The following is an 11,580-nucleotide window of genomic DNA, read 5'->3' on the forward strand; positions in this document are numbered from 1 at the left end:
TTAAAAGAAAGTTGTGAAAACCTATGTAAAAATAATAAACTAAGTCATTTCTCTTTTTATTATTTTTCACTCAAAAAACCAAGAGTTTATTTATATTTATCACAAAAGTACAAATAGGTGTCTTATTTTCCTAAGTATTGGACGTTGCAGACCCTACTCCAAACTAACAGGTTTGCTCCTGTTGAGGCCGTCACACCTTTTGATTGTCAACCAACCCACTGCTGATGGTTAGCAGGTGCCGAGGCAGCTCACCTGCAAGGTGATGACTATCTTTTTTTAAACCACATAAAAACCAGATGTATGTGATGCTGCAGTTGTGATTCCTCAGGAATTGATGCGTTTTAGAGGCACACATAAAACAAACAACCCTTTTGACATTAGTTTGCCTCTTTTATTCAGAATTATATTCTGGATTATTTTATTCTGCTCACGTGCAGCAGACCAAAAACAGATTTCAGGAGGAACTTTATTACAAAAATAAGTGTGAAAAGGAAAGGCGTACGCAGCTTAGTGATAAAAAAACCAACTTATTTTATATAAAAAAGACACAAAAATGATTTCTTTGATAGAAAACCAAGGTGTTCGCTTGCAGGGTAAATAGATGCTTACATTTTCCTTTGTGGCGTTTGGGTTATTAAAATGTTCTACTTGTGGTTCTTGCATCTTCTCGCTCCGGCAGGCGTATACCTTCCATGAGGAATTAGCAGCACACGACTGCACTGGAACCTTGCATCCTCTCGGGCTTTGAACATCTGCCCACTCTGAAACCGCTGCCCCACAGCAGAACTTCAAAACACAACACAAAGCTGCCTTTTCAAAGAAAAACTCCAATCTGTTGTTAGTTCCTGTCTCTCTGCAGACTCACTGAACGGCAGCTCCTTCAAACAGGAGGCCTATTTTTAGTCCATCTCTGACCCGGTTCTGTCAGCACAGCTGTGACTTAGCAGGAAGCAGAGAGCTCTCAGAGCATCCCTGTCCCTGTCTCTGGAGTGGGTCACTTCACATGTATGTGACCGAGACCTGGAGGGGAGGGAGGATTGTTACCCCTCTGTGAGGTAACTGCTTGTTCCTGTGCTGCCACCTGCTGGCAGCTGTTGGGTAAGAGCAGCTCTCGGTGGAAAAGCAGCAGCACTTTGCCCTGATTACTTCCCCCACATTTCAGTGTGGGGTGATCAGAGGAATGCTGCGGCCGTGCCAAGACCCCAGCAGCAGTTCCTCTAAAAGAAAACGACAAAAACATTCCTAGAATCTGAATCACACCACGACGATCTGACATATCCCTTTTATTTACAAAATGTTTTATGACCCGAAAAAGAAAGAATAAAACATGGACCCAAGCTTCAGGGAGTGTGGAATGGCGAGCCCAGCGTTCCCGGTCAGTGATGGGTGCTCATGGGAGTAAAGTGCACATTCAGGAGGCGTACTTTTGCAGTCGTGTGTCGAGTTTGGTTCTCTCAACTTTGCTTTTCCTCCGCTCTGGCGAGAATCTGAAGGACGGTTTGGTTGAAGTCTTCTGGCTGGTCGGCAAACACGTAGTGACCGGCTCCTCGGATCACCTGGTGGGCACAAACGGGCCGGTGAAGCTGGAAATCACACTCAATTTTCTCTCCAAAGCAAACAAAATAACCCCTACGGTAATCCCCACGTCCGGCCGGGTTTCCTTAAGCGCACATCCCGACTTGCTGTCGATGCTGGACCGAGAGCCGTAGATGAAGGAGATGGGAATGTGGGCTTGGACCTGGTGGATGCGCTCCAGCATGGGCCTCTTCGCCCAGCCGTAGGGGATGGTCATGTTCTTGAAGGCCGTCTCTCCGCTGACGCAGAGACATAGGTGAAGCACAAAGCATCCACCTTTCTGAACTTTTTTGATAACACGTGTTCCCCACCTGGGCGTCTGGGCGTTCAGGTGGTAGATGTAGTCAGAGACGGTGTTGTCGTCCAACACTGACGAGTACTTCTGCTTGAAGTCTGACCTGATGGTCTGTACCAACATAGGACCTGGTGGGAGAATTTTTTTAATTTTTTTTTTAAGCATTTACTGAAAAACAGCTTTTAATTTCAATAATAGCTGATCATAAGTAAAAAAACAAACAAACCATCAACTGGATTTTGATTTTTTCCTCAAAAATCAAAGATAAACCCAATCCAGTTGATGGGTTTCTACCTACGACTTAAATTGAATCAACTTAGATAAATTTGGATCCACCAACATTAATATCTGGCAAAAAGATTTAATCTTTCATGCTTACAGCTAAAATGCAGTCTGAACAGTCAATTTCTAGGTTAGAACCTATTAGCATTTTAAGACAAAAAAACCACTAGAAGATCTTCAAGGTTTGTTCCTGACCCAGAGGACCGGCCAGCCTGAGACCAGCCAGAGGATTGAAGGGACTCATGATGGCGCCCATCGCTCTGATCCACACCGGGATGGAGTAGTGGTTAGGGTTGTCTGGGCGTGCGGGGAATCCCCACGGCTCCACCAGCAGCAAATGCTTCACCCTGAAGACAGTTAATAAACGTTGGCCTTTCATTTCTCGTTAGTTGGATTTTGATCAGGTGGTTTACGAAGGTTGTTGTTTGAAGGTTCCTAAACCCCAATGAAAACAGTGTTTTTGGTGTTTTAGCCGTGTCCTTGTGGCATATTTCTGATAATATGTGAACAAATTTTGGCGTAAAATTGCATTTCTGAGTATTTCTTTGTTCAAATCGATGTGAATCAGAAGAAAAAAATGCAGTTTGAAAAAGACCGTATAAGTTGGGGCGGGACACTAGCTCCCTGCTCTGCTCTATTCTTGCAGGCGTCTACATTCATGAACGTCTTCGTTTTCCTCAGCTGAGCTGACATTTGGCTCAAAACTGTACAAAATTGCTCGCCATTTTTGTTGCTCCGGTAGAATTAGGTTGGAGGTGTGAGGGGCTGTAAGCTAGTGGGAGAGCACATAAACTGGTGGGTAATGGGAAGTGGGGGTGGGGTTGCTCCACGCTAACACAAGTCAGAGGTAGAAACTATGTCCTAGAAAACTACAGTTTTTTGGGGGTATATTTTGGCTAAAAACAGCATAATCATAATTAAAAAGATCTCTGACCTCGGAGTGAAACTTTAAACAACCTAATGGGGTCTTCCTTCAAAGCATGGAAGCCTTGCCAACATACCTGCTGGGATGCTTGAGTGTGTAAGCTGCAGCCAGGTATCCTCCCAGGTTGTGTCCCAGCAACATCATCTCCTCAAGGCCCACCTTCTCCCTCCATTCCTCCAAGGCTGTCACAAACTGCTCCTCAGCTTCTCCGGGGTCCGTGCTGAACTGGGGGCGGCTGCTCCGACCGAAGCCCAGCAGGTCCAGGGCGTAGACCGGTCCGCGGCTAGAGAAAGCGTCCAGGTTTTGGGCCCAAAGGGCCAACCCGCCGCCAAAACCGTGAAGCAGAACCAAGGGAGTCTTGGACTGAGCAGGGCAGGAGGGCAGCAGATGGGTGGAGAAAGCGATGGTCCACAGGTTATTCCCATTGGAGATGCGGACATGCTGCCTGGAATACGGCCGCTGCACCGCTGAGGGACAGGGGGAGGTCTCATTTGACAGCTCTTTTTCTGATAAAAACTCAAACAAAATATGAAGCCATCTTTAATGGGCCTTTAACAGATCTACCACTCACTTTTGAGCATCTTCTCTTCTGCATTTCTCAGTTGAGATGGGGAAGTTGGGCACCACGTGGGAAGCCAGCTGGATATCCAGGAGCTGCATTTGGACAACAGAGGGAAAGTGCGCACAGACAGACCTTTGGACCCCGCTGTTTATCAGAAAGGACTCCAAAGAAAATCACATAAAGTCCAAATATTATCTCATGTGTAAGTCTGGGACTTTCAACAAACACCGATTTGCGTTGAAACACACCGGTTTTCCGGGTTAAACCCCCTCTTTTCTGCCATCGAACCCGGGTCCATTCGGCTTGCCGTAGTTAGTTGTAAACAGTGATTGTGGTGATGAAAAAGTTACTTTTTGACTGAGCAAAAATAAGTTTTCCTTCACAACATTAAAGTTCTGTAATTAGACGGCAATATTATAGATGAACATTGAAGACACCACAAATAAAGATGAGCTCAAAACAGCCAGAATAGTTCGTCTGTAATCGATTTTGGGGAAAGTTTTATTTTTGTTCTTTACTCTGAAGTTTAACTTGAAACCGTAGCAAAGCTAGCTCAAACTTTAAGCAAACATTCTAGGCGGATGAGCAGCGGAACAATCTAAGTTTATCCTGGGACAGAGCGTCTCTTCCGAAGCAAGCGAGCCGTGCCATACTAACCTCCGATCCCCCCCGGGCTGTATGTCTTCCGACATCCTCCGCATGATGTTTGCTGATTTTACTGCGCCCCACTGGAAATAGTACTTTCCTTGGATGTGTTCAAGGACATTCTGTGAATTGTACAACGACAGAATTATGTTTCCGGTAGATGTTAAATGCACGTAGCTCTGGAGAACAGCGAAGTTATTAAAGTATTATATAAAATGCAATTATTGGTTTAGTTAGTTTTCTATCTTTTTATTTTTATACTTAAATGATTCCGCGAAATTATTAATTGTCTGAGTGTTCTTGAACGCAGCACGACAGGATCCTGAGCAGGTAACCTAATTGACGCTAATATCCTCCCACGAAACCATCTTTTAAAGTAAAGATTTGTGCGTAGTTACTCCAAAGGTAGTTTAAAAAACCGCATAAATATTTCATCTTTAAAAATAAAGTTTATACAATTGAAGAGTTAAAGGTGATCTTGCATAAAAAAATCGTGACATGGAGGATGTTGTAGTGCTGTCTGTTGTTAGCATACTAATGTTGGTTAGCAAAAATGTAATTTCATGGGTTTTTCTTTTAGTTTTGATTTTAATTTTTTCACACTTTTATATTTATGTTTTATTTCATAAATTTAACCTTTTAGATATCAACACACATATAGGATTCTACTCAGTCTGGGCCAACTCCAACCTTCAGGGTGATTTCTCGTAAATAAACTGGAATTTCAATACTAGCACCAGATTAATTTATGCTAACAGACTGCCTAAACATGTCAACAGAAGTGTAAAACTATCTCTTCCTGCTGGTATCATAAGAAGTTACATGAAGAGTGGTGGTGAACCGTTAAGATTTTGTTCAAAATGGTACACAATTGTAGGAGAGTCATTTGTTGAATAATTTCTGTACAGATGAGTATGTGTCCTGACACGTCAAGCTTTGGACATCAGAGAAGGAGATGACTGAGGTTTTCCAGAAGGAAACAAGGCCTTCAGAGTCCATCTGAGAGGTACAATCACTCCTCTGTGTCTGCCACTGGCTCTCCAAGTTTGTCAGACTTACACTCGAACCAGGGCTGGATTGATTAAAATCGAATAATCGACCTGAATCAATCCAAGCCCAATAGATCAATAATCGATCTATAAAAGTAGAGATCGATCTTTTATGCCTTTCCTGTTCCGGTGAGATTTGGCGAGATCAAAAATCATAGTAAACACATGTTAAAGTGATAGACAATTTACAAAATACAACCAGAAGGTTCATGGAGCATTACTAATATACTCTGATACATCTACAGTGTAATTTTAGCAGTAACAGCAGTAAAGCGAAAGTCTGCTACCTTTAATCTAACATATAATGGAATTTCCCACAGGACGGCTAATGCTAACGCCGTCGACCTAGACATACATTGCTGACTAAATGAACAGCTTTATATCCTCACAGGCAGGAAATTTCCAAACTCTCTTAAGGAAACATTGTTTTAAAGTAACCGTTTGTGATCTAAAGCAGTGTTTTTCAACCTTTTTTGTGCCACGGCACACTTTAACTTTGACAAAAATCCCACGGCACGCCAGCATCCAAATATTTTTACAAAAAAGGAGAAACTCATAGTCTGTATTGATCTACAGCCCCTCCACAATCTCACATGCATTTTTTTGATAATTGTGGCAGAAAAAGCTGGAAACTGCAGCTGTTTTTTGTAAAAGATGTATGAAAAGTTAAGTTAGAAGATTTAAAAACTATTTGATGTGTGTTCGTTGTGGTTTCAAGACGTTTAACAGGAAAGACTCATTGTGCGCTGAGAAGCTGTCACTTTAACCCAATGCAACTTGGGATATGTAGTGCATTAGCCGCCGAACGCAGATAGACTAGCATCTCTGAGCTTTATTGTTTTGTTCACTTGTTCCACGGTCTGATACCGGATTCTGTGGAAAGCTCCACCGCTAAAGCTGAGCTTTAGCTGGTATTTTGTTGGAACTGAGCGACTTTATGAGCAAAATCGGAACAAAGAAGTGAAGACTCTAACCACTTCTGATTGGTCAGACTGATGACGGGACTTTTCAGAAAACAGTTATAGCTGCAGCTAAATCGATGTACCGTCATTGATAGGACTTCTTGATATCAGCCACTTCAGTTATGGTCCGGTGGTACATCCCATGCAGGGTTTTGTCCTCCCATGAGGATCTGTCCTCCAGCACTGTATCCTCTGCCCTCCATTGCCTGAGACATTCACTGAGCACACTGTCATTTGGGGCCTTGAGCTTGATGTACTCATGCATCTTGGATGTTTCATCCTGAATAGTGGCTTCTATGCTCACTAGTCCTCAGCCTCCTTCCTTGTGGCTAGCATACGGTCTCAAGGTGGTGGATTTGGGATGGAACCCTCCATGCATGGTGAGAATCTTTTGTGTTTTGACATCCGTGGTCTGTATCTCAGAACCTCTGTATCTCATGTAAGAGATACACACACACACACACACACACACACACACATATATATATATATATATATATATATATATATATATATATATATATATGTGTGTGTGTGTGTGTGTGTATTTAATTTAAAGACTTTAAATGTGTCCTACATCATGAGAGCAATTCTACAAGAACATAAAAAACACATTTTTCATCAGAGTGGGTCTTTAAATAAACAAAAGTGATCAGAAAAATTTAAAATAACCAATTCATTCAAACTGTTGAGATGTTTAGGGTTAAGTATTTCTATTACTTCAGGAGTTTTTTTTTCCCCTTCTTTTAAAGTAATTTAGAGACTCATAAAAGGCAGCTGGCCTAAGCTTCTGCATATCTTTGTTTTTCCTGTTTTAATTTCAGATAAGGTAGAGATTGAACGAAAAGTTAACATAAGCCGTTATCCTGGAGCGTTTGGGTGCTGCTGCTGGAGGAAAGTCACCTTTGCTATCTCCCGTCTTTTCCTACCTTTACACTTGCTGGGAATCTCATTAAATCTTACCAGAAGGTTGATCTCTCAGATTTACGAAGGCGCTCTCCTTGAAAAATCTCGGGTGTCTCCTTCCAGAAATGCTGTTGTGTTTGCTGACCTGGCATTTAAGAGTCATTTGTGGCTTTTAGAGACCTCGCTAAGCGGAAGACACCCGACCGATTTGTCAGGATTTAACAGGGTTAGGATGCATTTACAAACAGGATCTATTACATTTGGTGTGTGGATCCATTCCAGCATCTTCACATCTGAACTATAACCCATGTTGATGTTGTATTCCACAGTAAAGCTGTGGCCGCTGATATTCATCATAAAGCTGCAGTCTGCAGATCCTCGTCTGATCTGGACTATGTGATAAAACATTCAGGTTCAAAGCTCTTTACTGTATTTTTTTTTTTTAATCAGATCATTTTTACTTTTCGTTTTTCCTCCCTAAATACACCAATCCTGCGTTTCTAACCTAATTTCTGACCCAAAAACATCAACGCTTGTGCCTTATTTCCCCCGCCACAGTCAAAAGTCATGCCTGCTGAGCTCCACAAGGTGGGGTAGTGGTGCTCCACAGTGCTCACAGGTTCCTGCTCTTTTGTGCTTCACTTCTCAAATGCAATTTTCCACTCATATCAGCCACTTCTGCAGGTCTCTCAGACCCCGAGTTGGCCAAGTGGCTCCTGAGTGCTTGATTTCCTTTGCTGCCAGCATCATCATTCTCACTGTGTCACTGTCCACTCACTCTGCTGACTATTTAGATTTCTGTGGATAGCGAGGCTTTTTCCATAGACGATGGGTGGGAAGCTGCAGCCGTCTTGTTCCCCACTGCTAAACACTCTTCCTGCAAGCTAGAGGCTAGACATATCATAGGGGGGTTAAAAAAAACACGTGGTGTGGAACAAAGACTCCGTTTAGTCTCATCGGGCCTGAGACAATTTAGGGGAAATTTCCCCAAACAAGCAAAGCTGTTAAAATCCTGTGTAAATTACCCGATTGTCTGTGTAATCTGGCTTATTGTGCCTGGAGTGTGTTCCTCAGTGTCTTCTGGAGTAGCGTGCATCCTGCGTGCTGCACATGTTCTCTGTTCCATTTGTCTCTCCTGCTAAAGCAGATAAAAAAGATGCTGACTAACGCTCACCGTCATTGCCTTCAAATTCCAGCCTTGCACTGCGGCGAAAATCAACTCATTAAATGGAGGATTTTAAAGAAGCTTTAGGATAACCAGGGTGCTCTTTAACAGAAAGCTCTTAGCAGCTCTATAAGGCAGTGAGAGCACGGGAAGCTCCATGAAATATCAAACCAAATCTTCATTTTTTACACTGAAATTGTCCTTTTCCTAAAAATTTGTTTCTGAGGTGCAGTTTTATACTAAAAAAATTATAATCCCACACAGATTAAACATTCTGTGTGTTTCATGTGATTTAATAAAAGCGTCAAGCAAACCTTTTACCACTCCATTTTAAAAGCCTTTTATCTGCTAGTTAGCTTTTACTTTGTCAGGCACTCTAGTGTTGATTCATCCGCAGCAGGAAGTTCATGTAAACCACCAATCTGGACACAAAAAGCGAATTGTTTAAGAGCATGTATGAGTCAAATAATATTCTCTCTCTATTTTCTTCGGCTCTGATTCTTTTTTAAATGTGCATCTATGTGGAGTATTGCAATTTAAAAGAAAGTCCTGGGGGATCTAAGGTGTTCATTTTCCTAGTTTCCTGATAAAATGATCTTCACGCAAACAGCGGATTCAGGCAAAAACAGCCATGATATAATACGACTTAAATGTGCAAAAATGAATAATATGAAAGCAACGTTTTTCTTAATAATTCTATACCAAGTACAAGTTTAAAAAAGAGTGACCTTCTGTTAACAGGGAAAGGGCTGGAAATGCAAATATAGCCTTAAGATTAGGACAAAAGAAATGACAGGTTTAAGATAAAATGACAAAACATTTTAGTCAAGATGCAGACAATTTAAAAAAACAAAGGAGAAAAATATTAAAATGCAAGACGGGGAAGGGAGGGCAGTGATGAAAAGAAAAACTTTAAAACCATTCCACACACTACAAAACTCAACAGCCCATTTTCATCATTTTAATTTGAGCAGAATTGATTTTTAATGGTTTTTTTTTCAATGAAAATTTGATTCCATTATTATTTTTGTCGATTTAAAACTTAAGGAGATTGTATCTCTTTTATAATTCATTAAATATAATCTTTTTTAGTGATTACAGCAGAAAATACTACTTCAAATCTATTCATGATGTCTGCTCAAATATGGTATCAATCTTTCACATTTTAATTCAGATCCAATTCTGTTTGTTAAAAGCATTTTCACACTAATGAAAATCTAAACCAAACTAAAGTTGGTGATTTCTCAATAAAATAAATGGACCAAAAGTATTTTCGGCAAAAAAAAAGACGATTAAAATAAATAAATAAATAATCCAGTCCTGTCATCACACAGCTCATCTGTCAGGTACGCGTACCTGTGGTCAGGATGCTCCTCCCACATTTAAACTGTTGAACCCAAAGCTCCTCCCCTCGGCTCTGTTGGTATTTAGCTTCAGAAGGTTTCTCTTCAAGTTTTCACTTTAAAGTGAGATAAACCTGTCAACATGGAGAAGTTTGTGTGTAATTATACGTGTTTGTGTATCGGACATTAGTCTGCACAGCGTCACACTGTTATTGTCATGCTGAATTCAGAGGAAGACTCTGCAGTCTTCTGCTCTCCATCATCGCCTGATGAAACTTCATCTGAGTTTTTTTGTGTGTGTGGCTTCTCCCAGTGCAGTATGGGTAATAAGAGTGACCAAGCTGTAAGTGGAAGATGGAGCAGGGGATGGAGGAGAGGTGGAGGGTCTGTCTGGTTGCTAGGAGACGTGGCCGGCGCCAACAGCGGATATGATTTATAATGGCCAGGCTGGATGTCTCGCTTTCTCCATGAGTTTCCTCCTCCCTCTCACTTTCCCTCCGATTCTCTCCATCCTAATTTCTCCCCCCAGCATCTCCACAGGGCTATTTAGAAGCCATATCCGATTGATCTGAGAACTTAATGCTTCTGTTAGTGGGGCTATTATTTATATGGTTGGTCCTCTATTCTCCTCTTTGCTCGGGTTGCAACTTCTCCCCGTCGTATGACGGTAAGAGCAAACTCTGCGTCCTCGTCTCCAGCACATGCAGACATGGCGGACCGGCGCAGCATTTGTGTCTGCTCAAGTGTATGTTTGTTGGCTTTCATACATGATCCTACAAGTGCGTGAAGGGATAATATTGATCTACTGAGATGTTATCTACTTCGGCTGTGGAGGAGGTCCTCAGGGACGCCGTGAAAGGAGGCCGAGCAGAGAGATGAAAGGAAGTGGAGGTCCAAGATGAAAGATTGTCATCGAAGATAGGAATTTAGTTATTATTATCAGCATCCTAAAAACCTAGTATATTTAAGAGCTCTAAAGAGATGCACTCTCACATAATAAGTTGGAGAAGGGCTGTTCATCTTAGGTTTTTCTGAGGTTTTCATGCTGAAGGATGGGGAGTTGCTTTGACTTTATGTGTTTATGTGTCCTCCACCGCCCTATGGAGCTGTTTGGAGCTGAGAAAGCTTCGAGGATTTGGAGGAGTTTGTTTGGGTGTTCTGGTCAGAGAAAGAGCGAAGACAAAGTTCTCCATTTATCAGTGGATTCATGTTTCTCTTGCTCAGCTGTGAGTTGTGAAGAAGCGGGTAAAGCCTTAAGGCTACGTTCACACCGGGCTCGGAAATGCGCATTCAAGCAAGTACTTTCAATGAAATGTCTATGTAAACGCGTGTATGTTTGCGTTTTGGGGATCCATGAAAACTCTCACCTTCATGTGTCACTATGCACGTTTTTAAGTCCATGTTTGGGCTCTAAGTATAAAATGTATTTTCAATTGAGAATGACTCAAACGTTATACTTTGATCAATCAGGGACATTTGGTAGTGACATACGGATGACATCCCTTTCATCCATGGAAGTGCCAACTGTTCAAAAATTGATCGTGGAGGAGAAAGTAATCATTGTGATTTGTTCCCAGACGGAATTCTTTGAAGCCAAGTCTTTCATAAATCTGAATGAAGCTGTGAAAGAAAAAGCCTGGAGCAAGATTCACCAGATTTGCACCGCTTCAACATTTTGCACCAAGCCTCTTTCAATTGCAGGTGGTGGACATACGCTAGCATCGGGTAGCGACTGCCGGTGAAAACACCGTATGCTGAATGTGCATTCACCTGCCCGATGTGAACATAGCACAAGTCACATGCACTGATACAGGTGTTGAGCCGTACCAGTGCTGCCGGTTTTGGGTTGTTCTGGTCTGTGGTGGACCACA

At 42.0% G+C, this 11,580-nt stretch overlaps 1 protein-coding gene across 1 annotated transcript; it reads right to left on the reverse strand.

Moving 5' to 3' along the window:
- Nucleotides 1-369: 369 nt before the first annotated feature.
- On the reverse strand, nucleotides 370-4,392 carry LOC101165076 (1-acylglycerol-3-phosphate O-acyltransferase ABHD5). The gene is made up of 7 exons (XM_004073872.4): nucleotides 4,297-4,392; nucleotides 3,649-3,731; nucleotides 3,154-3,544; nucleotides 2,348-2,499; nucleotides 1,887-1,998; nucleotides 1,634-1,814; nucleotides 370-1,556 (listed from the first exon to the last, which is right to left on the reverse strand). Exons 1-7 carry the CDS (start codon nucleotides 4,338-4,340, stop codon nucleotides 1,455-1,457), a joined length of 1,065 nt encoding a protein of 354 aa, XP_004073920.1. The 5' UTR covers nucleotides 4,341-4,392; the 3' UTR covers nucleotides 370-1,454.
- Between the last annotated feature and the right edge of the window lie 7,188 nt (nucleotides 4,393-11,580).

Source organism: Oryzias latipes, chromosome 11 (genome assembly GCF_002234675.1).
Source record: "Oryzias latipes chromosome 11, ASM223467v1".
In the NCBI taxonomy this organism is placed as follows: Eukaryota; Metazoa; Chordata; class Actinopteri; order Beloniformes; family Adrianichthyidae; genus Oryzias; species Oryzias latipes.

Excerpts from the sequence above, each read along its gene's own strand:
- LOC101165076 (XM_004073872.4), bottom strand. The coding sequence starts at position 4,340 with ATGCGGAGGATGTCGGAAGACATACAGCCCGGGGGGGATCGGAG. Across the intron at positions 1,999-2,347 it reads CAGGCTGGCCGGTCCTCTGG|GTCCTATGTTGGTACAGACC; the intron begins GTCAGGAACAAA and ends TTCTCCCACCAG. Across the intron at positions 1,557-1,633 it reads GGCCGGACGTGGGGATTACC|GTGATCCGAGGAGCCGGTCA; the intron begins GTAGGGGTTATT and ends TGTGCCCACCAG.